Source organism: Callospermophilus lateralis, chromosome 3 (genome assembly GCF_048772815.1).
Source record: "Callospermophilus lateralis isolate mCalLat2 chromosome 3, mCalLat2.hap1, whole genome shotgun sequence".
In the NCBI taxonomy this organism is placed as follows: Eukaryota; Metazoa; Chordata; class Mammalia; order Rodentia; family Sciuridae; genus Callospermophilus; species Callospermophilus lateralis.
In genome coordinates this window covers 171,916,288-171,941,775 of record NC_135307.1, presented here as the reverse complement: position 1 = coordinate 171,941,775, position 25,488 = coordinate 171,916,288, and the positions used below count along the sequence as shown (strand labels likewise).

Here is a 25,488-nt window from a genome sequence, read left to right as displayed (position 1 = left end):
GAGGGGCCCACCAGGGAGCCTGGGGCTTGAAATGGGATTAAGGCTGAAGCTCGGGGTGAAGTTGTTGGGCAGCCTCTGACCCCTGGCCTCTGAGGGAGGCTTTTCAAGGTCATTAATTTTTCATGGTCAGTATGGAAATGGCTTCCCAGACTTTCAGTTTGGACAGTGACTTTTACAATCTTGCTATTCATGGAGAGCAATGACTGCCTTAACATGGACAATACTGATGTTCATAAGTGCTAAGGTAGAAAATCAGTTAGGTGAAGGAGGACCATTTTTTTTCTTTTTTTTTTGCGGGGGGGGGGGCGGGGGGTTAAGCAAGGACACTTAGGTAAACAGGATTGAGGATAAATTTTCTCATTAAACCAGAAAGAGTTTCCTTTGAGGAGCTCAACAAGGCTGGAGAGGAGGGGTAGGCAGGCAAAAAAAAATGACTCTTGGGAGTGAGGACTTTGGGTCTTGATGGCCAAACCCAAACCAATGAGGAAAGCCATCCTGATGAGTTTGGATGGGACTTGCTTGTCATATTCTGGGGAGGGGTCATGAGTTGCTGTCCAGAGGCATGTCCCAAGGCCATGCTCAGAACCATGAGTGCAGACTCAGCCATGGAGCATCAAGGGCTGGGCAGAGGAGCATCAGTGGCCTGTGGGCTTGTGTATGTCCTGGGAGGAGGCATTTGGAACAGCATCTACAGAGGCATCTCCACAGCTCCTTCTCTCAGGCTGAGCTTCACGGTGCAGTAAGAAGGTGGCAGAAACTGAGACTCCCATGCAGCACAAATGAGGAAGGATCTGTGGGAAACATGTCCACATTCAATTATCTGCTCACCATTCATGAGAGTTTCCTGAGATCAATGATGTCCTCAGGTGACTGTCAGGGACATTGGTCTTGAGGAAACCAAGCCCCAAGGCAGGACTCTTAGCTCAGCCTCTCCTGTATCCTGACTCCTTTTCCCTTTCCCTACAATGAAAGTCATAAGGAGAGCAGCCTTGACAGCAGCCCATCTAGAACTTCTCAACATTGCTCCACATGGTAGGACCTTCCTGTCCATGGAGGCCCAGCAGTTGACTATTGGACTAGTCTAGGAGTGGTCTCCAAGTGCCACACCAAATCTGCTGACCCTCATTGCATGATTTTAGCTCATCCTCTCTGGAGTCCTTAGGACTCAGTGGACATCCACTGCCAACCCTTCACCTCCTCACTTCCTGTACACACACACACTTCCACACTTCCTTGGAGCTGGGACCCCACAGAAGTTTCCTGAGACCCTGAGGGTGCTGAGGCATGTATTCCTGGTCTCTAGACCCACTGACTCTGCAGTTGTGCACAGGTGGGCTGCACTCCCCCTGGCCCTGCCCCCTCTGCAGCAGCCTGTGCTCTACCCTCCCTCCTGGGGACTTACAGTCAGGACTTCTGCTTCCTGTGGACGTAGAGGGCTGAGACACTGACTCCTACAAGGATCTTCGGGCCAAGGAACAGGCCTATGAGGTATGAAGGAAGACTAGACTTCACTGCTCCTAAAAATCAAGAGACAAGAGGGAGCGATTAGAAGGACTCCTACATGTCTATTCCTAGGAGTCTGAACTTGGCAAGGTGAGGCTACCTGGGCCCAACAAAATTGTGAAGCTTGAGCTCACACACCCGGTCCTGGCTGCCCTGGTCATCCTGAGGCAGAAGCCTGGTCAAGAGGCTCCTTATTCCCATTCACCCAGCCTCAGGTCCCAGAGTGTCCTCCTTGAGGGAAGGTGAAAACATGAGCTCCATGCACACTGCCCACCTGCCATGGAGATTCCTACTTGATCCTCACCATCTCATGGAGAGCGACCATCATCTCCTCCTGTTATGGAGACTGAGGCCTGGGGGGCTTAGGGAGAGCCATGGCTTAGAGGAATCCAAACCCAGAGAAGCTCCTCTCTGGAGTCCTATATGGTCAAACCTAAGATCATGATTTTTGTACCAAAACAATGTCCAGTGTCTTCATGCCAAGAAAACTATTTTCAATGAGGAGTGCATATAGGGTGAGGACCATTTCATGGTGACAGAGGACAGCAAGGCTGCCTGCTCAGTATCATGGGTGTGTGAATGACCCTGTGTCTCAGGACCTTGGGGAGACTGATAAGGAGGTGTAAGATGAACTAATAAAATTTCTCTCTGAAAAACATTTTTTGGGTCAAGAAAATGTTTCTCCTATGTCAAGAAAACTATTTTCAATGAGGCGTGCATATAGGGTGAGGACCATTTCATGGTGACAGAGGACAGCAAGGCTGCCTATTCAGTACCATGTGTAAATGAATGACCCTATGTCTCAGGACCTTGAGAAGCCTGCTAAGAAGGTGTAAGTTGATCTAATAAAAATTCTGTCTGAAAAACACTTTTATGGGTAAAGAAAATGTTTCTCCTATGTGTGAGGGACCAAAATATCCAAAGAGCAGACCACCCCTCCAGTGCTGTGTCACCTGAAGTCTTCCTGTTGGACACACAAAGCCATCTCCAGAGAAGCAGACCTGTGGAGTCTTTTCTTTGTCACTATGGGCCCTTTTCCTCTAAAATGATGCTAACAACAATGGAAATTTTTTGTAACTAAAGAAATCCTTCCAGGTCCATAGGAAGGAGTGGACACTGCTGCCCTGCTGGGGGCCATGGTTCTCAGCTGAGTGGAGCTCTGGGACTCCCCCTCAGTGGAGGAGAGCTGCACTCCTGCCCCCTCCTCCCTCTAGAAGGCACCAGCTCAGAGCCCGGTGAGCAGGGAGTGGAAGGCCTCCCCCTCCTCCACTGAAAGCAGCTCTGGGGCTCCTCTGGCTTCTGTGGGGGCAGCTGAGCTGCTGCTTCTTCTCTCCTCAGGTGGGAGACACCCTGATGTTGATCCTCAGAACATTCCAGGAAGCTCCCTGATCCCCTATGTCCATCACAGAGGGCACTTCCTATGGAAACCCAGCTCCAGGAGAGGTCTGGGAATCAGACTCTACCCTGTGAGTTTGAACCTGGGACTCATCAGCTGGCTGCTAACATGGCCCCAGTGCTGGGGGTCAGTGGCACCTGGGCAGGCACTGGCCTGTGTTGGGGTGCCCTTGTTCACTCTGTCACCAGAAATGAAGTGGTTTGTCCTCAGGAAGAGAGTGCTCTTGGCATCTGGTGCTTGAACATAAATTAGGAAATGGTTGGTATTAGGCTCTGGCATTGGAGGGCTATTTCTGGGCATCATTCCCTCTGGGGAAAGACAATGAGAAGCTAAACGTGAGTCATCTCATGGTAAAGGTGAAGTCTGGGAGCCAAAGGAGTTCCTGGAGGATTTCTTTTGTCTTTTTGAGCCAGAGGACAGCAAAAGCAGAGGTTTGGTTCCTGGATGTAATTCCAATAGTAGCAGAGCTTCAGCGGAGTTTAAATCCTCAGGTTCAAGGGCTTTCCCTTGGGAAGTTGTAGAAGCTGGATATGAAGGTCAGGGCTATATTAGATCAAAGCACTCGAAGACCTTCAGTGGACTTCTGGGTTGCTGACCACAGTCACAGCAGGATGGCTGCCAATTAACTCTGCTCCAAAGATATCCAGTGCCATCTTCCGTGTCCCTTCCCCAAAAAGATACCTCTCCTGCATCATGAAATCCTCACTTCATCCCAGAAAGGAGAAGTGCTGTGGTCTGATGTTACAGAGAGGATCTGGGATGCCCCAGGGCACACGTCCCATGGGCTGGGCCTCAGGATGCAGTTTTCAGCCGGTGTCCAGGTGTGTCACAGGAAACTGGGAGAGTCTCAGATCAATAACTGAAGCCTCCTCCCACAGAAGCAATAAAAGAAGATCCAGATGAAACCCAAGCAAGCAGAATAAGGGAAATAATAAAGAAAAGAGTCAAAATTCAATAAAATGGAACACAGGGAAGTAATAGAGAAGATCACTGAAACACAAAGTTGGTACCTTTAAAAGATCAATAAAATTGAAAATGCTCTTGCACTGATGATGAGGAGGAGGATACAGAGAGAAAGGACATACTAGTAACATCAAGACTAAACAGGGAGCAGAGTGTATTTGTAGAGATTATGCAGATTTTAGACTGAAATCTGCAATTATGAAGTTGACAATGTACATAAAATAGACTAAAACAGCTTCAAGAGGCTCAAGGTACCTACCGCAATGCACCCAAAATGAAATCTAGCACATGAATGGTCTTTAACTGCTAAGGAAAGACATAATTTCTAAATCTTGGGGAAAGGCTTCTTCATACCCAGATGGTTTTGTAAGGAGGTTGTACCATGCACTAAAGGATGAATTAAAACCAATGTTGGTGCAGAGAAAAGAGCAATAAAAGGAATTCTGAAAAATCTGAATACATATTCCAATTATTTTTTATGATTAGAGAAAATTATCATTATTTTTATTAACTGGAACAAAGCTGTTGGATTGGTAGAAGAATGTCCTTCATCATTCGACCATTCCAGCTGTGGACTCCACTGGCACTGGTGTGCATTTCTGGCAAAGTGATTAGTGGATGGGATTAGGCAGCCTCCATGTATCTCCTACCATGAGGAAAATTGTCTCTCACTTCTAATCATTACTCTTCCTGCAAGACAGGACAGGGATAAATCAGTGGCCCAGTGTTGACCCAGCACAGGAGGCCCATGATAGGGCATGCTGGAAGGAACCTGGACCTTGAAAGAGTCTGTAGGAGTCCAGACCTGCTCCTGTGGTCACACAGGGAAATAGGGCACACTGGGCCACAGAATGGGGTCTCCAGAATGCTGTTGGTCTTTAGGACAATGTTTATGGGAGTAGGAACATTTTTTTAATTAGCAAAAAATTTGCTGTATAGCTGCTGTTGGCCCTGACCCCAGTGACTTTAGATTTGTTTAGAGTAGTTTAGATAGTTTCCACAAGCCAGGGAAGGAAGCCATCAGCAACGCTCCCAATGCTCTCCAGGGCTGTCCTAGTTTCCCTTTCTGTAAACTCCTAACACACAGGTAGTTGGAGCATCAAAGGAGAATATACACCAGCAGAAATTTGGATGTTGTGATGAGGTTTTGAGGATCCTCACTTCAGTAGGTCTGAGACCAAAAATCAGGAGGAAATTAAGACCCCCGTGAGGACCACTCAAGGTCACCTAGGGGCCTGGTCCAAACAGTCTCTCCATCCTCAGGGAGTCCTTTCCAGATTTCACCTGGTAGGCACCAGCATTTGTCGAGTGAGGCTACAGATGTGTAGGAAAATTCCAATATTGAATGAAGGCTGGAGAGACTCTGAGGAAAAAGAAGAGAGCAACTGATAGGTGGATAGACAAAAGGCAGACAGTAGGACAGGACAGTCCCCCTCCCTCCCTTTCTTCGTTAAAGTCTGTTTATGTCAGATCCATGGAGAGATGGACCAAGCTCCTGACAGTGGAGACTCTCGAGGTAGGGAGTGGGGGATGGAGGGGAATTTAAGGTTATAATACATATTTATAGACTTGTGAATTATTCTGTAATGGATAGGAATACGAAATTTAGGACTAAAAAATTAAAACAAAAAGATACAAGACAGAAAAGACACAGTCACCTGGTGTGGAGACCCCCCAGGGAGATATGTTTTCCATTTTGGTCCTGGAGACTGAACCCAGTGGTGCGGATCCACACAACCACCTCCCCAGCCCTTTCTAATATTGATTTAGAGACAGGGCCTCCAGGAGTTGCTCACGGCCTCACTAAGTTGCAGGTGCTGACCTGGAATTTGCCTTCCTCTTGCCTCAGCCTTCTGAGCTGCTCGGATTAGACACTGACCCTCGCCAGGGAAGGGTCTGTACCCTGCTCCTTCTGGGGGAGTTAAAATAATTATCCTTCAGGAGGTGGCTGGCTGCGTGCCACCTGGCAGGTGGCCACCACGTCCCCACTCTGCACACAGGAGTCCACCAGGAGCCCACTAATGTGGTCACAGGTCGCATCCTTGTTCTCTGTGACGACTGAGGCCATTTCCATCTTGGGCATGTGTCCATCTCCAGTCAGGTCACTTGAAGCTCAGGAGGTAGAAGTACTTTCCTCAGCAGGTGATAGTTACCTGGTTCTGTCACTGTGTGATTTAGGGGAACCCTCAATGTGGGTGGAAAGAGAGACACAGAGAGAGGACCTTGAGGACATGGTGAGTGTCAGGTGAAGAAGGCAAGTGGCAGGTGCCAGGACAGGCCCATCCCCACCTGACCTCTTCCTTAGTGTCCCTGTTTGAAGGCCCCATGAGATGTGTGCCCAACCCCACAGAGGAGACCCCCAGAGTGTGGTGTGGGGAGCTGACTAAGACGCTGCTGTTCCCAGGCTCTGGGTGCCCTGTGGGAAGGGGGGTCACTGCTCTCAGGTCACAACACACAGAGTCAAGGTGAAGTTTAGAGCATTCGGTCAGCTGGAATGGAGGCCTCACCAGGGGTGTTGTCCAGGCCTTGCTCCCTGGGGCCAGCAGAGACCTTCAGGGTGTAGCTCCTGGTGGTGGCTGGCTGCCCATCATGCTCCACCCGGCAGGTGAACGTCACGTCCTCCCTGTGCACAGAGGAGTTGACCAGCAGCCAGCTCGTCAGGTTGAAGGTCCCGTCCTTGTTCTCTGAGCGGGTCGAGCCTGTTTCTGTCCTGGACACATTTCCATTCTCCACCCAGGTCAGCTGCAGGCTCTGGGGGTAGAACTGCATCACCTGGCAGATGATGTTCACCAGATTCCCTGCCATGGTGGGCTGTGAGGTGACCTCCACGGTGGGCGGAACTGAAACAGCACAGGGAGAAGCTGTGACCTTATGGGACAGACAGCTGAGCTCCTCCCAGCAGGGCAAGGGCCTCCCTCGGGACAGGGCCAGGCATGCAGAGGGGCTCAGACACTGGGGGTTTGCACGGGAGGGAATCACTAACCACAGGGCCTGCCACCCACAGGTGCCAAGGGACCAGCTCCCCTGAGGGTAAGTGAGTGAGGCTGACAAGCCCAACTCCTGGGCTGCAGGAAGTGAGCACAATGGATGAAACCTCCTTCACGTCAAGGCTTGGCTCTGGGAGGAGCTCAGCAGTGGTAGTTGCTGATGTTCAATGAAATGAAGCCACCAGCACATGCTGGCCACAGGGCAGGAGTCCACATGTGATGGCAGGTGACAGCACTGCTGACAACTAGAGCCTAAGCCACTGAAGTCCTGGAGCAAAGGCCCCTGGGGAGCAGCAGGCTGGGTGGCCAGTGTGGGCTGAGGTGGGGAGCAGGGTCCTGTACCTCCGATGGTGTCAGACAAGTTGGCAGTCCCACGAAGAGGGCTCCCCTGTAGGGTGACATGGGCCACCTCACAAATGACCTGAGAGTGGACATCCCCTGGGGCCAGGGTCACCTGGGCTGTGCTGGACACATTGAAGGACACACTTTCTCCCGTGGGGTGCACGCTGGTTTGGGTGTGCGAGAGCTCATTTCCATTTTTGAACCACTTGAGGATGATGTTCCGGGGGGAGAAGCCGTGGGACTGGCAGGTGAAGCTCACTGTTTGCCCAGGTGTGGCCCTGGTCGCAGGACCCGATACCATGGGGGCAGAAGGTCTGGCTGTGAAGGGGATTGACAGACAAGTGAGGTGATTGGGAGATCCCTTCTGAGCACAGCAACTGATGCTGTTAAGAATCATCCCGATGTTATTGTTGGAGTTATTATTATTTTCTGTGCTAGGAATTGGCCCCAGGTGCCTGCTAAACACATGCTCTGTCACTGGGCTACACTCAAAATGACAGGACAATTTTTTAATGCTCCTAATAAAGTGCTCTGGGTGCTGAGCTGATCCCTGTATGGTGTCCCTACCCTCATGTCCCTGGGCAAATGACAGAAAGGACCAACAGTCCAGGTGCTGCTCCAGGCCTGAGGTCAGAGCCTTCCTCTCAGCACCAGGGCACTGCTACCAACCTCGGCCCAGGGAGGACCCCACAGCCCTGTCTCACTCTTTGTTAACAACCTTTTCCTGCTGGCCTGCCCTGGAATGCTTGACACCAAGGGGAGTCATATTTAGAAACAAATACAGGGGACAAATAGTACCAGGACACTAAAATGAACATAGAAGCCAGCTCTCCATGCTGAGAAACTGCCCAGCACCTCATCTGTGGGATGGGGTGGTTGGCAAGTCCCCTCCCAGGCCACACTGAGCACAGGTGGCTTTGGGTCACACAGAGCTGCCCCTGGAATCTCAGCAAATGGTCGGGCATGTTGTCCAGAGACTGGGGAGGCTGAGGCAGGAGGATTGTAATTTAAATCAGACTGGGAAACATATGAGAACCTTCCTCAAAATAAAAAATAAAAGGGGCTGAGGATGTAGCTCAGTCTTAAAATACCCCTGGTTTCAATCCTTTTCAAAGCAAAAAAAAAAAGCAAAAAACAAGCCCAGGTCCCTTCTTATACCAGGCTTTGTTCTGTGCAGGGCTGGTTCACAGCTGATTCTGATATCAGCTGTCAAGACGGCCTTAGGCCTGAGCCTAAGCAACTCTATTTTTAAAATTCCAGTTTGAAACCTGCAGTCTCACCAGGCACATCCCACAGAGCCCTCCAGTATGGCCTCAAACAAGTCACTTCCCCTCACCCTGATAAAAAGGGTGAAGCCCCTGGCAGGCTGTCCTCACCTGATAAGAGGGAAAGGCGAGAAGATAAGGATGGAGACCCCCAGACCAGATGTTTCTGACCCCAGGGTAAATGTCACTGAGAAATCCAGTGGTAGCTGTTAAGGATTGAAAGGGGGGTCAAAAGCCCCAAATTTTAGTATAAATGATAGAGCAAATGAACAGGGATTCAGCAGCCGAAACAAGGATGCACTCGAGCTGGAGCTGGAGAGTCTGAGGAGGACCTGACATCCCTTCTCTTGTCATCCTTCCTGAGCCTCTGCATGTTCCTCACCGCTCTCAAACTCTATGGCCTCTTCTGGACCTCGGTGAGAGCATCAACTCCTCCCTACGACCCCCTCCTCAACCGGTCGTCCACTCCCTGCCAGGAGAAGCCTGCCTTGGTTCCCGACCTCATCACCGCAGTCTGAGTGAGTGTGCATCTGCTGGACATAAAGCCTAAGGCTTGAGACTTTGAACTTAGGATGCAGAGGGAATGTCTGTCGTTAGCCTGTCAGGATTAAGTGTGTTTTGCAGTGCTTAGAATTAATCTAGAATTATTTGCTGTGAACTGATTTTTGTCTATTGCAGTGCCTAGCATTAAGGATTGTTGTTTTCCTGATTAAGAACCTATAGAGTGAAATTGTATTGAGTAATTTGAGTGAATAAAGCATTGAAAGGGGCAGAAACACGGGAACATTCTTTATTTCTCCCCTCGACTGCATACATCACAATTTTGCCCCCTCGTGACATCAGCCGACTTGTTCCTCTTTCCACCAACATGCCATGGGCCTCACCTGGGCCAAGACCTGGATGTGAGAGGGAGAGGATGAAGAGGTGCTTTCTGAATGTGGGTTTCACTTGGCATTGGAGTCACAGGTCACTGAACAGGGCTGAGTTCATAACTGATGGCTAATTACAGGAGATGCAGACCCAGGCCCCTGAGCAGGTCCTGAGGGCACTCAGGGGAGAGCATCAGGAGGCTGTTTGCCTGTGGATGGGTCCTTAGACAGGTCCCTTGGTGTCTCCAGATTGCTTACCACCACCCAGCACCTTCTACAGCTGTCACTAGGCACCAAATATCATGAAGGTTTCTATCAGCAAATGTTGACCTCCCTGCCTGACATGCACCCAACCCAGAGGGCACAATGTTCAGGGTGTCACTGAAGAAGTGGAGTCACCCAGACCACAGCAGCCTGGAAGTCCCTACAGGGGTTAGGGACTCTGTAGCCACTTATCAGGAGCTGCTCAGCATTTTGAGCCTGGGATGAGCTCCCGGAGCCCCTCAGCTCTTGTTAACCAGCTGCCCCATGAGGAGGTGCTAGTAAGAGCCCATTATAGGACAAGGCTCAGACAGGGGCATGGCCAGCCATCAGCACCAGGCCAGGGGAGAGGGAAGAGATCAGACTGCTCTCCTCTACACACAGGATAATGCAACCTGCAAGAGGAGCTTAAAGGCAAGGCACAGCTGGCATGCAGTAGGAGCCTAATGCATGACACCTGTGGCTGTATCCTCACTCCTTCTGAAAGCACACAGTCATTCTTTAGAAGCCAGAGGATCAACAAATGCCGTGGGGACCCCAGGAAAAGCTCCATCCTGTTCCTGCAGCCCCCAGGAGGACCTGTGTGAGAGGAGGAGCAGACACCCCAGGATGACGGGGCTCCCCCTGTTTCCCTGCCCCCTCCCAGGTCCTGAGAGTCTACCCAGGGCCTCAGGGGGGCTCAGCAGGAACCACGACTGAGCTGCACCCCACCCCACCCCCGCCCCCACTCTTCCTGTTTGTTAAAGAGTCCCCACTGGAAACAAGGTGGCAAAGGGCTTCTCACATCATGAACAGCAGCACAGGGGTTTCATCCAGAGAGGCTGTTTCCATAAAGAGGGGCTCTGTGAAGGGGCAAGGGACAGACACCTCAGTGACATTTTGGGACATCAAGGCAGAGAGCACTGTATCCTGAAGAGCCAGGGCTTCCGGGCTCCAGCTCCTCTTCAAAGGCAAAGTGTGTCAGATGTGGGCTCTGGGGTGACCCTGGATCTAGGAGGCTCCATTGGGAGACCCTGCAACAGCCCCAGGGAGCTGAGCCCAGCACTTGCTGTTCAGCAGCAGCCACACCCGAGAAGGCTCCCGTGCTCTCCTTCATTGCCAGAGGAAAGAACCCAGCTTTCCTTCCGATCTTCAGGACATCTACCTCAGGAGTCCACAGCCCTGGCCATGTGTTAGAAACTTCTGGAGTAAGTGAAAACTTCAGAAGCCCAGACCCTCCTCAGACCTTTTAAAGCAACATTTGTAGGTGAAGCCTGGGTCTGGGAGTTTTTGTGCTCAGGTTCCCCCATGGTCCTATGCACAGCCAGTGGGGAGCCCCCGACCCCACCCACCATGACAACAAGAGCATCAATAATATTTCCCCAGGAAGAAGTCTTTTGCCCTTATTGAAACAACAGACCATCTCTGTGTGTCCTGCTGGGGCATCTCCCAATGGAGGGAGATGTGGCTGACACTTGGGGAGGTTCTCCACTCACTGTGGGCTTCAGGGTGTGAATGTGAGTGGCTTCATAAACTTGTGGGAAATGCAGGGGGAGAAATACGCTGCTCCCTGCCCAGTGGGTCCATATTGAGCCCCTCCTGTGCCCTGGCTCCTCTGTGGGGACAATGTCTATTCCCAGGACAGCAGGAGCCTGGGCTGGAGTCAGGTCTGGGCTCTGTCCCCTCCTGGCATTAATGTGCTGTGTGAGAGAGGGCCTGCTGGGCCTCCAGCTCCCCAGGTCAACAGGGGTGGGCACAGGTGTGAAGGTCCATGTGTGCTGACCACCTCAGCCTCATGGCTTAGGGAGAGCATGCAGGGCCTCTTGCAGGAACCACACAGTGAGCACCTGTGCTTCCTGAACCTGGAACCCCTATGTCACCCACATGGGGAACACTCCCTGGTGAGTGACCCAGCTCTGCTCCTGCCCTGCAGGGCCTGTGAGGGCTAGTCCCTGAGACACAGGGATTTACAGACAGACCCAGGGCAAAGGCCCAACCTCTTGGCAGCTCCTCCACCAGGGCCCCAGGTCTACAGGGAACCTGAGCCTGTCAGAGTCCTCTCAGGTGCTGATCCAGGAGGGGAAGGAAGGAAAGCATGCCCTGCCCCCTCCCTGCTCTGGAGGCCTGGTCCTCAGGGAGGGACAGGAGCAGTAGCCTGTGGGAGGAGAACTTTACCTGATCTGCTCCCAGCTCTTTCCAGAGCATCCAGAGTGCGGATTGGCACACAGTGGGTCCTGGGTGCTGGTGGTAGAGAGAAGGTTCACCCACACAGGGCAGCAGACCCAATCTGGCTCTGTGACTGGCAAGTCCCTCAAACCCTCAGAGCCCTCGGCTGGGGAGCCACAGGGCAGGCCAGACTGGAAAAGGTCAGGGCTGTGGAGCAGGCAGGTGAGGGGTGCAGATGCCCCCCATTTACCAGCCATGGAGCCTGGTCCAAATAGCACAGCCTCCACAGGCCTCTGCCTCCCTGACCTGCAGAAGGGTGACAGCAGTCATGACAGGAGCACCCAGTGCTGCTCCTGCTTCTCAGCTGGGCCCCAGGGTGGAGGGCGTGACCCCTGACCTCCTGTCCCACCCCAGGGAGGAGGAGGCAGCTGCACTCACCTCGCACAGACAACTCGGTGCCTGGTCCAGACTGAAGCTCCTTATCAACAGGGGTCGATTTCTGGAACTTCACACAGTAGTAGGTGCCGGCGTCTGCTGGGGTGGCATTACTGATGCGGATGGAAAAGTCCCTGTTGTCCCTCTTTGTGACATCTGAGACATTTGTGACTCGGGGGAAGTGGCCTTCTCTAATGTTGTAGATCAACTCCCGGCCTGGCCCTGTCCCCTTAAACCACCGGATGGGCCCCACGGGGAGCAGGGAGGTGACAGAGCAGTGCAGAGTGGCCGACTCTCCAGCAGCGACAGACACTGACTTCTCAGGCTGGATCACCTGCAGCTCCTGAGCAGCCGCTCCTGGGGGGGACACAGGGTGGTCACTGCTCATCCTGGGGATCCTCTTGGTTTACCACGTGGTATCAGCAAAGCCTGTCACTGGCTGAGTGCCCAGAGTGGCCTTGAGCTCAGCACAGGGCGTGTCCTCCCACTGAGCCTCCCTGGCCTGCACCTCCACACTGTGAGACACCTGCCCCTGAGGCCCAGAGCCCTGAGCACGGTGGGGGGAGGGGACTTGGGGCCTGAGCCCCCCCTGAGCTCTCATGTGTCACAACTGTTTGTTGCTCTTCCCTTTCTGACCACAAGGTCACTGGCCCTTATGGACCATGACATTGGTTAAGCTCCTGTGCCTCGGGTTTCCTGAGTTTTGTGGAAGTGTGGATACAATTAGTGGGACATGCATTTGACTGTGAGTCTTGGCTCAGCTCCCTGTTCCACAGAGATTCCAGCTCATGATGGGGTTCCCTCCTTCAGCCTGGAGTGATCATGGTGCATTCAGCAATGAACGTGCAGCTCAAGTAAGAAATGAAACATTGCTGAAGCCCCTCACATATCTCCCCACAGTACAATCACACTGTGTAAGTTTCTAATGCTGCTGTGACAAAGGACTGCACACCTAGTGCCTACAGCAACAGAAATCTATCTGTTATGGTCCTGACCATCAGAGCCCAAATTCACTGTCACTGGCCTCACCCAGGGGTCCTCGTGAGAGCTCTTTCCTTAGGAGGCTGTTCCCTGCTCTCCACACCCAGGGGGCTGCCTGGGCTGCTTCCCTTGTTTCCCATCCTCCTGTTCCTCCTCCCTCTTGCCTCCCCATCTCATGTCCTTCCCTAACTCTTACCCTCCTGCCCTGTCCTCCTCAGGACCCCAGTGATCTATTGGGCCCCACCTGAAAAGAGACCAGCCTGTGAAGCAGCTGTCTCCAACATGCTCCTGGAAAATTGGGATGAAGTGGAAAGAAAATCTGGAATGTGGTCAGCAAAATGAGAACATCAGCAAAGAGAGAGAATGTATTTAAAAAGGAACAGAAATTAGGAGTTGATAAACTCAATTAACTCAGAAGTTCACTGAAGATTCCACAATAGATTTGAACAGGCAGCTGAAAAAAATCACAAAATGTGGAGTAGGACCCATAGACATTGCTGAGTCTGCAATTCACAATAAATAGATAGATAGATAGATAGATAGATAGATAAATAAAAGGGAAAAAAGGAATCTTAAAAAGTACCTAAAGTGCCTCAGGATGTCAGAAGGAGCATTGATAAACATGCGAGGCTCCCAGAGATACAAGAAAGAATAAAATGACAAAAGTTTATTTGAAGAGAAATGTCCTCCACAATCTTGAATCTGATCAAGTACATGAATGTTCTAATCCAAGAGACTGAACAAACTCCAGGGACCATCAACGTGAGCAGACCCACACTGAGGCACCGTGGAAACCAATCTGCCAAAGATAAAGTAAAAGAGAAAACGCTGAAGCAGAAAGAGAGGCCTGTTCACCAGACACAGGAGGGCTTCCTAAGGTTTGTATCAAGTTCTCAATGAGGGGAATCAGAGGCAGTTAGATGACTGATCTAAGTGTTGACTAAAAATGGTACCAACAATTCTATCCCTGGCACAACTGTCCTTCCAACATAAATGAGAAATGAAGATTTCCAGATAATAAAAACTGAGTGGAGCACTACTACTGGAAATGTCCTGCAGGAAATTTGAAGGGAGGCCATTAGGTTGAAATGAAAGTACTGTAGATAATAAGGCCAAGGTGCACAAAAAATAAATATCTTAAAAGTGTTTTAAACTTCCTGGTGCCTCAGCTTCCCCACAAACAGATGTGAACACTTCATTCAGCCAACACGTACATCAATGAGATAAGCCATTCTCAACCCTGTGGCTCTCCCTGGACTGGGATCTAGTGGCATTCCCACACACCTGTGGGTCCTTCACAATATTGGCTTGAGTGCTCTGCAGGGACCCCCAGTCAGGCACTTGCCCACGAGTTCTGTCTAAAAACTGTGTTTCTGAAAAATCTTCAATTTCTGGTGTCTTTCCAGGTGCAGTTCCCACATATGTTGGGGTGATCCTTATGTTCTGATTAACCCTCCCACTGGCCACACGGTGGAGATGAGGAAGGGACATTCTGAAGTCAGGTGCAAAGTCCCTGGGGCATGGCTTCTGACTGCTCATGCCCCACCCTGGCTGTCCCCAATGGCTCCACCATGTTGCACAGCTCTCTGGCCTGCTGGATGTCTTGTGCCCTGCTTTGTGCAGTTCTCTGTGGCTTTTTCAAAGAGCAGCTAACACTCTCCACCTTACATTGCTGCTCCTGTCCCAACCCCAAGAATGTCCACTGAGATACCAGCTCCTAGTCTTGACCCCAGGTGCAGAATCATCCTACCATTGGAATCTGGAACACCATACCCTGTGAATTGGCTCTTTGCCAGTGCACTGTGTGGGAAAGTGGTTTGAGGAAGGACCCCTGCTGGAGGGTGTGTAGTTCCATGAGGTGCTGAGTGTCCATTGCTGAGTGGTCCTGTGAGAGTCAAGGGGGCAGAGGTCCACACAACAGCTGGATGAGCCTGAACACAGTGTCCACCCTGTGGTGAGTGGCATTCATAGGAAAGGTTAAATGGTTCTTTTCCCTCTTGACTTCACATGGTCCCCCTCCCAAGGACACTCCTCTGTTACCCCTCCTAAATGTCCATGCTGCTCTGTGGGCACCCATCCATGGCTGCCATCCAAGGTGATGGGTGGCTCCTGGTACAAGGAGAACAGAGGAAGGAACAGTTTGAGCTCTCCCTCCTTCAGAAGCCCAAAGATATAATTTGAGGTGATAAATCTCCCCTGGAAAATGTGCTTGGACTTTGACAGGCTTAGAGTCTCTCTCTTAAATTTAAATAGTCACACCAGGCACAGTGGTGCACACCTATAATCCCAGAGGCTTGGGAGGCTGAGGCAGGAAGATCCCTAGTTCAAAGCCAGCCTCAGCAAGCACTAGGCACTAAGCAACTCTGAGACCCTGTCTCTAAATAAAATACAAAATAGGGCTGGGGTGTGGCTCAGTGGTTGAGTGCCCCTGAGTTCAATCCCCAGTAACCACCCTCCTCCTACAAAAAAAAAAAAAAGTTAAATGGTCACAAATAAAGAATTACAAGACATAATTGTGTCCCCTGTTGTTCCTCAGAATGACAACCCCTGTCCCTCTGCATTAGTCAACTTTGTGTCATTGTGATCAAATACCTGACAAGAACAGCTAATGGAGAAAAGGCTACTTTGGGCTCACAAATGCAGAGGCCAGTCCACTGTCAACAGGAACGAGGCAGAATGTCCATGACAGGGTGTAAGTCTGTGTATGGAAGAAGGTGATGGAGAAGGGGGTGGGGGAGGAGGAGGAGGAGGAGGAGGAGGAGGAGGAGGAGGAAGGCAGTGGTGGTGGGAAGAGCAAGTGGACATGAAGATCCAGGGACAAAACACAGTCCTCAGGGACATGCCCCAGGGACCTACTTCCTTCAGACAGTCCAAGCTGCATAGAGTTCCCACCATATTGTGACTGAATCTCTCTCTTGTAAGAATGGCCATTATCAAGAATCCAAAATATAAATGGTGGTGAGGATGTGGGAAAAGGGGACCTCTCACTAACGTTAGTGAAAATGTCAACTAGTACACCCACTATGGAAGTCAGTGTGGAGGTTCTTCAAGAAACTAAAAGCACAACCAGTGTATGAGGAAATCTAATACTGCTTGGTATCTATCTTAAAGAATTAAAATCAGTATAGAGTAGAGAACTGTCGAGGCACATGCATACAGATTGTCATGGTTTAGACATGAGGAGTCCCTCACCAGCCCCATGTGAGACAATGCAAGAAATCAGTTTAGGGTTGAAATGACTGGGTTCTGAAAGCCTTAACCTAGGCAGTTCTTAGTCCCCTCATAGGGATTAGCTGAGGGGTGACTGCAAACAGGTCTGGTGTGGCTCAAGGAGGTGGGTCCATGGAGGCATGCCTGTGGGGTCCATATGTGGTCCTTGTAGGGAGCTTTATCTCTCTCTCTCTCTCTCTCTCTCTCTCTCTCTCTCTCTCTCTCTCTCTGCTTCTTGGTGGCCATGTCCTGACTTGCTTATTCTCCTACATACACCTGGTATAATGTTGTGCCTTGACTCTATTCCCGAGGAATGGAGCCTCTATAGGATGAGACCTCTGAAATTGTGATCCCCAAATTAATCATTTCCTCCTCTAAATATTCATGTCTAGTTTTGGGATCATGGCAAAAAGGAAAGATGACTTAGACACCCATGTTTATCACAGCACAACTCACAATAAGCAAGTCATGGAATCACTTCAGTGTCTGTCAAATGATGAAGGCTAAAGAAAATGTGCCACATGTACATAATGGAATTTTATTCAGCCATAAAGAAGAATAAAATTACACATTTTCAGGAGAAAAAAAATGTAGCTGGAGATCATCATGTCAAGCAAAATAGGACAAACTCAGAGAGACAAGTAATGTTTTCTTCCATATGTGGAAAATAGACAGGGGGAAAAAGAGGACATCATGAAAGTGAAAGGGGGAGGGAAACAGGGAGGGAGAGGGTACAGAGAGGTGTCAGGGGCATTAGGAGTGAATTTGATCATATTATGTTATACACATGTATGAATATGCCACAGGGAAACCCATTATTTTGTAAAATTCATAAGTGCTCCACCCTCAAAAAAATAAATAAAATAGTAAAAAAAAATAGAGGAACAAAGCCCCCTGGCATTTTCCCAGCTGCCTTCCCAGGCAGAGGAGGTGGGACTCCCCTTTGCAGAGCAATGATGAGGGAAGGTCCAAGCTATGTCTGCATCATAGCTGCTGGAAAGGTTCACAGCCAACACAGGCTTGAGGACAGTTAGGGAGCAGCCTGGAGTCTCCACAGTAGCTTTGCACTGGGAAAGAATGTCACATCATCTCCCCATCAATCCCAGAGCCCAGGCTGGGGTAGCTTGTGAGGTATTGTCTGAATTTGTACTGTTTTGTGGGGATCAAATACCACTGAATACCCCTCACTCTGGTACCCCACAGTTGATGAATGAGAATGGAATAAATAAGAAATCAATGATTTAAAAAAAAGAAGCTACTCTAACACCTGGGGACAAAATATTACACTTTAAGTGACCAATGTATAGTAGGAGAAATAAGAGAGGAAATTTAAAAGCAAACCCTTAAGAGGTAAATAAGAATAGTAATACAACATATGAAAAGCTCTGGGACCCTGTGAAGGCAGTGCTAAGAGGAAAGTTACTTGCTTTGAGCTCATTCATTAAAACAATAGAAAGTCACAAAATAAATAACTTAATATTACATCTGAAGCCCTAGAAAATCAAGAAAAAAATCAACACCAAACACAGTACAAGACAAAAATAATTAAAATAAAAGCTGAAATCAATAAAATTGAAACAAAAACAATTTTCCACATTGAAAACACAAAAGGTTGGTTCTTTGAAAAAAGAATAAATGTTATAACTGCTTAACCAAGAGAAGGAGAGAGAAAACTCAAATTATAAAAATTCATGATGAAAAAGGAAATATCACCATGGACACTACTGAAATGGAAAAGATAATCAGAAACTGTTTTGAAAATATATATTCTAATAAAACAGAAAATCTTAAAGACATTGACAAATTTTGAGACCCATATGATCTACCCAAACTGAATTAGAAAGACATAGAAAAGTGAAACAGATCATTTTAAGCAATGGAATTGAAAATGCTACCAAAAGCTGATGAACAGAGAAAAGCCCACACTGATGGATTCTCAGCCTACTGGGAACAGGTCTTCAAAGAAGCACTAACACCAATGAACCTCAAATGATTCCATGAAATAAAAAAGGAGGGAATCCTTCCAAACTCATTATATGAGACTGGTATCACCCTGATAACAAAACTAGACAAAGACACATCAAGGAAAGAAAACTTTAGATCAATATCCCTGATGAACATAGCTGCAAAAATTCTTAATAAAATACTGAAAATAACATTAAAAAAACATTAAAAAGATAATGTACCATGATCAAGTGAGGTTCATCCCAGGAATGCAAGGTTGGTTCAACATATGGAAATCAATAAACATAATTCATCATGTCAATAGACATAAAGACACGAATCACTTTATTATATCAATTGATACAGAGAAAGCATTTGGCAAAATTCAGGATCAATTCATATTCAAAACACTAAAAAACTAGTGATAATGGTAACATACCTCAACATTTTCAAAGTTATATATGCAAAATACAAGGCTAACACCATTCTAAACAATGAAAAGCTGTCAGCATTCCCTCTATAAACTGGAACAACACAGGGACGCCCTCTCACCACTTATATTCAACACCTTCCTTGAAACTCTAGCCAAGCAATTAGACAGAAGAAAGAAATTAAAGGGATACAGACAGGAAAAGAAGAACTCAAACCATCTCTCTATGCCACTGTCATAATTCTATATGTAGAAGATCCAGAAAATTACACCTCTACAATGAAAAGTACTCTACAATGAAAAGTATTCTACAATGAGAAGTCCAAAATACGAAAGAAATAAATTGAATAAGACCTTAGAATGTGTAAAAATCCCCCCCATGTTCTTGGACAGGCAGAGCTAATACTGTCATGATGGCTATACTACCAAAAACACTATGCATATTTATTGCGATACATATTATAATTCCAATAATGTTCTTCATAGAAATAGAAAAAGCAGGCGTGTAATTTATTTGAAAAAGTAAAAATCCCAGATCAGAAAAATAATCCTCAGCAAAAAAAGTGAAGCAGGAGACATCACATCAGACCTGAAATTATACTACAGAGCCATAGTAACAAAAACAGCATGGTTTCAGCACCAAAACAGACATGAAGACCAATGGCACAGATTGGAAGACAAACAGATGCACCAACATACACAGTTCTCTCATACCAGACAAGGCACCATAAACCTACGCTGGAGAAAAGATAGCCTCTTCCCAAATGGTATTAACAAAACTGGACAGATGCATGTAGCAAAATGACATTATATTGCTATCCCTAACCCTGTCCAAAACTTAACTCAAAGTGGATCAAGGACCTAGGCATTACACCAGAGACCTTGTGCCAACTAGAAGAAAAAACAGGACCAACTGTAAATTATATCAGCTTAGGAATCAACTACCTTAACAAGACTCCTAAAGTGCAAGAAGTAAAATCAAAAATCAACAAATGGGATGATATCAAGCTAAAAAGCATCTTCACAGCAAAGGGAACATCAGGAAGTTGAACATAGATCCTACAGAATGGGAAAAAATTTTCCACTGGCATCTCAGACACAGCATCAATCTCAAGGATACATAAAGAATTCAAAAAACTTAACACCAAAACAAACAAACAAATAACCCAATCAATAAGTGGGAAAGGAACTGAAGAGTTGCTTTATAGAAGAAGAAATATAATCAGTCAACAAGTATATGAAAAAATGTTCAACATCTCTATCAATTAGAGAAATGTAAATTAGTACTAAAGTGAGATTCCATCTCACTCCAGTCAGAATGGCAATTATCAATAATACAGGTAACAATAAAATGTTGGCAAGTATGTGTGGGGAAATAAAAGGTTCACTCAAAGATTAATGGTGGAACTGCAAATTGGTGCAACCGCTATGGAAAGCAGTATAAAGATTCCTCAGAAAACTTGGAATGGAATCACCATTTGATCCAGCTAACATAATTCACTGTTTATACCCTAAGGACATTAAATCAGCATCTACAGTGACATGGATACAGCAATGTTTAAAACAGCTCAATTCACAATAGATAAGCTATGGAACCAACCTAGGTGCCCTTCAACAAATAGTAGATAAAGAAAATATGGTGTATATACACAATATAATATTACTCAGTCATAAACAAGAATGAAATTATGAAATTTGCCATTAAATGGATGGAACAATCATGATAAGTGAAATAAGCCAGTCTGGAAAAAAAAAAACCAAAGGCCCAATCTCGTCTCTGATATGCAGAGGCTACCACACAACAACGGAACATGATGAGGAAAGAATACAAGTTCACTGGATTTGACAAAGAGAAATAAAAGGAAGGGAGTGGGGATAGGAATAAGAAAGCCAGAATGACTCAGACATGAATTTCCTATATTCATATATAAATGCACAACCAGTATAACTCCACAGAATGTACAACCACAATAATGGGAAGTCATACTCCATGTATGTATAATATGTCAAAATACATTCTACTGTCCTGTATAACTATAAATAAAAAAATTAAAAATTTTAAAAAAGACCAACACACACCCCTGTTATTCCATTTAAGCAGCAGACAGAAATTCCCCTTGGAGTCCCTGGACCACTCACCAGGATCATAAACTGCCCCCTGGCTTTGGAAAATTCTTCCCCTCATGGACTTGTCTACATATCATGAAAACAACAGCTGTCTGCTGACCCCTTGGCTCTCTAGGACTTAGATGCTCCGTGAACACTGATCACCTCAACTGCTCCCACAGCTACGAAAGCATCATCAGGAGAAGATAAAGCAAAACCTAGACCATCTGGCCTTTCCCACTGGCAGGATGGGGTGACTTCCCCATGCTTAGACCCTTACCCAAAGCCTGGGTATCAGAGGGGTCACCTCCCACCAGGCCCCATGGCTAGCTGGAACCCTAAGAATTAACCTAGTGGACGTAATGGAAATCCGTGGACTGTAGGAATGGCACAGCCACCCACCATACACCCTGGAAGTCAGTGGGATGTGGCTGCCTTCCACCCCTTAACCAGAGCCTCCTTCTGAAGCATGGGACCCAAGGACAACACACCTTGCAAAGCCCAGGCAGCCTCCTGAGCTCAGGGCAGTTCACCTCTCTGCTCCACACCTGGAAGTGGCTCCCATTTCAATCAGAGTGAGAGGAAGTCCCTTGAACACAGCAGGGACATCTGCTCTCACGCCCTGTGCACATGGGGTTTCTCTATCAGGAAGCCCTTCTGCCAGAAAACCTCAGGGCTGCTCCTGCCCCTCCTCTAAATCTCGGCTCAAATTCCCCTTCTCAGTGATGCCCGCCCAGATCACTGCATTTGCAGTGCCTCTCCCACTTGTTCTCTGGTGTCCTTATCCTGCTGATAGTTTTCAAGTTGCATTGATCACTATTCAATATGTGATACGATTTATCTCTTTGTTATGTGTTGCACACCATCATTGTCCCTAGGGCAAATGCTTTGCCTCTTTTAAGCTAAATTCACTGCAAGTTTCCTTAACAATTCCTGCACGCAGTAGGTGTACACTCAGTGTGTACTTAGTGTGTGAATTGCTCAGTGCCACAACCCTGCATTGCAGAAGTCCAATTGCAGTGGATGCATTTTGTAGAAATGGCCACAAGTTGAGTTTCCCACACAGAATACTTAGCAAAACAAGAACTATTTGCAGAAATAGTCAGGAAGTAGAAGAGCCCAGGAGAAGAAAACCACAAACCCTTTTCTTCTACCATTGTCTACACCCATTGGCAGAAGCTGTACAAAGTGTGTAAATCAATCTATATATGCATTGTTTACTAGCTTCATATACAAATTTAAACCAGGAAGCCTTCTTATTGTCTTCAAATATAAACATAATAAAAGAAACAAGATCCAAATCCTCTTGGGGTCTCTAGACCACCATGATGAGCATGAGATGCCCAGGTCTTTGGAAGCAGACATCTGACCCCATGATGTCATGCTACACACCAGTAAAACAATGTCTGGCCACATGCAGGGTCAGGGCCACAGAGTTTGAGAAGATGGTGTTTGAACCACGAGCTCCAGATCAGAGCATCTGCACCCAAACCCCAGCCCCAGCACTGCCTCTGAATCACCACGGAGCTCCTGGTGCTTCTGCTTCTTAGCTGTAAGGTGGGTGACCAGAGTGTCTGCTACGGGTGTCATGGTCACCTGACGAGCTGTACAGCATTTCAGAGAGTCTGGCCATGGTGAGTGTTCAAAAAATTAAAAGTCATTACTCAGTAGATTTCCTGAGGCCTGGAGCCTTCCACTGGCCCCCTATGATGTAGATAAGGGTAAGGACATCGTCACAGCCTGTGCCAGTCAACTCTTCATTACTGTAAGTAATACCTGAGACAAATCCACTTATGAAGACAAAAGCAGGATGACAGCTCACAGTTTTAGAGGTTTCAGTCCAGCATTGATTGTCCCCATGGCTATTGGGCCTGTGGGAGGCAGCAAATCATTGGAGGGGAAGGTATGATGGGACAAAGCCATGTACCTCAAGGTCAGACTATGAGAGAGAGAGACAGAGACAGAGACAGAGAGAGACACAGAGAGAGAGACATAGAGAGATTGCTTGCTCCATGGCCTTGAGAAGGTCACCTCATCTTTGGTGTCTCAGAAATTATCAGGATATAAACACTGATCTTCTAGAAATGTATTTTGTGAGACAAAATATTACAATATGCAGGTCATTCTTGTCGCTGCTGTTTGAAGCATGAGCTAATGTGATGCCTCTGGCCCCAGCTGCAGGGGAGGCCTCCCAGAGACACTGCTCAGGACCCTTGGTCTGGGCTCCAGATGATGCCCTGTCCCAGCCTCCATGGCAGAGCCTGTGTTTGTCCTGAGTCCCTGGGAGTCCAGGGCAGAGCTGACCCAGGGGACAGGACAGAGGACTCTCCCCAGACAGAGCTCACTCACCTGTGAGTCCCAGCAGGAGGGTCAGCAGCAGGACAGGACAGGGACGCTGGGGCCAGGAGGCAGGTGCAGACATGGTGGAGCCCTGAGGAGCTTCCTGTCCCAGGGTCTGTGCTGGGAGATCCCTGACTCTGCTCTATGGAGAGAACTGACACTCTGTGTCCCTAGTTGCAAGAGGAAGTGACAGTGACAGAGTGACAAGCAATTTCCTTCAAGATTGTGAAATAGAAACCAGGCGCACAGGCAGCAAAGTTAAGGGTCTCTCATGCTGCATCTTCAGAAGGAATTGGACAGGCCTCGAGGAACCAGGCCTCCTTCCCCCTGGGCCTGTGCTGGTCCACTAGGCCCCTCGTGGCTTCCTGGGCCTTAGTGATGGTCAATTTGGGAGTCCCAGGACAGGCAGGATGAGCCCCAGACTCCTGACCCTGAGACCTTGGTGTAGCTGGCTGGTGGCCTCACTCTGCTGCAGCCTCACTAAGCGCTAAAGCCTCACTAAGCAAAAGAATCATTTCCTATTTCTTTCAGGAAACCATGTAGATTTAGGTCAATAACTACCTCTTTGTCGGGGAAGGTGGGATGATGGGTCCTGGGCTTGGGCAGGGATTTGATGGAAGGGGAACATGGTGGGCAGGTTTCTGGGCAGGAGGAGGAACAGCCACGTGGCTTCCCATGCTCTTTGTTGTCCGCACAGAGCATCTGTTCCTTGTACCACTCTGCAGATGGCACTGGAGAAGGAGGAACTTTGAGTGTCCCAACCTACCAAGAGGGTGCGCTGAGGAGCTGGGCAAGTCCCCCAAGCTCCCTAGCTTTAGTTTTGCCCCCCTGTACCTGGGATAAGACTTCCTCCCCTGCAGTGTGTTAGGGGAGATTAAAGGAGACAATGACTATAACAAGCCTGAAATCCAATAGGTCATTATGGATACTCCTGAGTGGCTCCTGCTTCTGAAGGGACCCTGCCTCTCAGTGCCAGGTGCTCACCAGTGCCTTCCTCCTAGCTGCCTGGGACCTCCTGGGACTCAGCTTATGTGTCCATGCTAAGACCCATGCCCACCCCACGACTCTCTGCATCCTTCTCCCTGGTGTTCTGGGGCGGTAGCGCTGCCTCACCTCTGCTGGGTCCTGCCTCACCCTTAGCAGGACGACTTGGGTCCCCTTACCTCTAGGTTTAAGGTACAGGTGCTTAGGGTATGCACGCTTTTCTACACACCCATGTCTGAGGACTTCCAGGGTGGGGTGGGGCAGAATGCAAGAGGGAGAAGATGCAGCACCCTGTCTAGACCTGAAGCCCAGTGGGATCTGAAGCCTGACCCTGCTCATCCTGAGGGTTCCCTATCTTTCCCCTGCCTGGCCCTACTCAGTGTTGCTGGGAAATGGTTTTTTCAGAGAATCCCTAATTCCTAGATCTAATAATGATCAGGAAGCTCTAGGTTCTAGTCCTCCTTTGATTCTTAGTGTGTGACTTTCCACAAGACACTTGACTTTGCTGAGCCTGTTTATGATAAGTGAATGGAGATTATAGCAGGAACCATGTTGGGCTGTGGTAGGAATGACATAAAAGAAGGCAGACAAAAAGCTCTCCCATCCTTAATTAGAACCAGCAAATGTGGTTATAATTATTCTTGGGGTGCAGGGATCACTTCTATATCTCCAGCAAGTCCTGCCTTAGAATGCCACCTCGTGAGGAGAAATAGTTTCTACTCCAGCATCTGTGACTCACACAGGTATGACTGGACAATTCTGTTCCGTGCTGGGGTTCAGGTTCATCACAGGTCATGTGCAAGGTCCAAGGAAACTGTAAAGATTATAATATTTCCAGCCAAACTCACACTTCAGCTTGACAGATGAGCAAATGGAAAAAAATTTAAAAGTCCAAAGAGCATAACCCTGACCCTGTTAAGAACCACTTGATCCCACCTCATTATGGTGGATGAGGCCACATTGCAGGAATACGTCCAAGAGGGAGAGACCACAGGGCAAGTCAGGAAGCCCAGTGAGGTGGAGGGGACAGTCATGTGACCTTCCCTAAGACCCCTCCTCTTAAAGGTCCACCACCTCTCCCATTGCCACCAAATGACCAAACCTTGGAGGGCACTCAACCATATGCAAAGGACAGTGGTGACCATGTAGGAGATATCTCCCAGGCACAACTCAGAGACCCACCTAAAGTTATATAAAGTAAAGGAATAGCAAAATGCAGCACCTAGTACTCCCCCAACCTGGTCTGGCATTACCAAACCTTATTTGAGAAAATTTATTTGAGAAAGCACAATTGGATGGCAAAACTTCTAGCTTCAGGCTCTCAGTC

At 48.3% G+C, this 25,488-nt stretch overlaps 1 protein-coding gene across 1 annotated transcript; it reads right to left on the bottom strand.

Annotated features, from left to right (window-relative positions):
- Positions 1–598: 598 nt before the first annotated feature.
- On the bottom strand, positions 599–23,306 carry LOC143394879 (signal-regulatory protein beta-1-like). Its single transcript, XM_077109044.1, has 7 exons — positions 23,187–23,306; positions 12,170–12,523; positions 7,192–7,509; positions 6,370–6,702; positions 6,016–6,021; positions 1,403–1,514; positions 599–791 (listed from the first exon to the last, which is right to left on the bottom strand). The coding sequence occupies exons 1-6, from the start codon at positions 23,257–23,259 to the stop codon at positions 1,405–1,407; spliced, it is 1,194 nt and encodes a 397-aa protein (XP_076965159.1). The 5' UTR covers positions 23,260–23,306; the 3' UTR covers positions 599–791; positions 1,403–1,404.
- Positions 23,307–25,488: the final 2,182 nt, after the last annotated feature.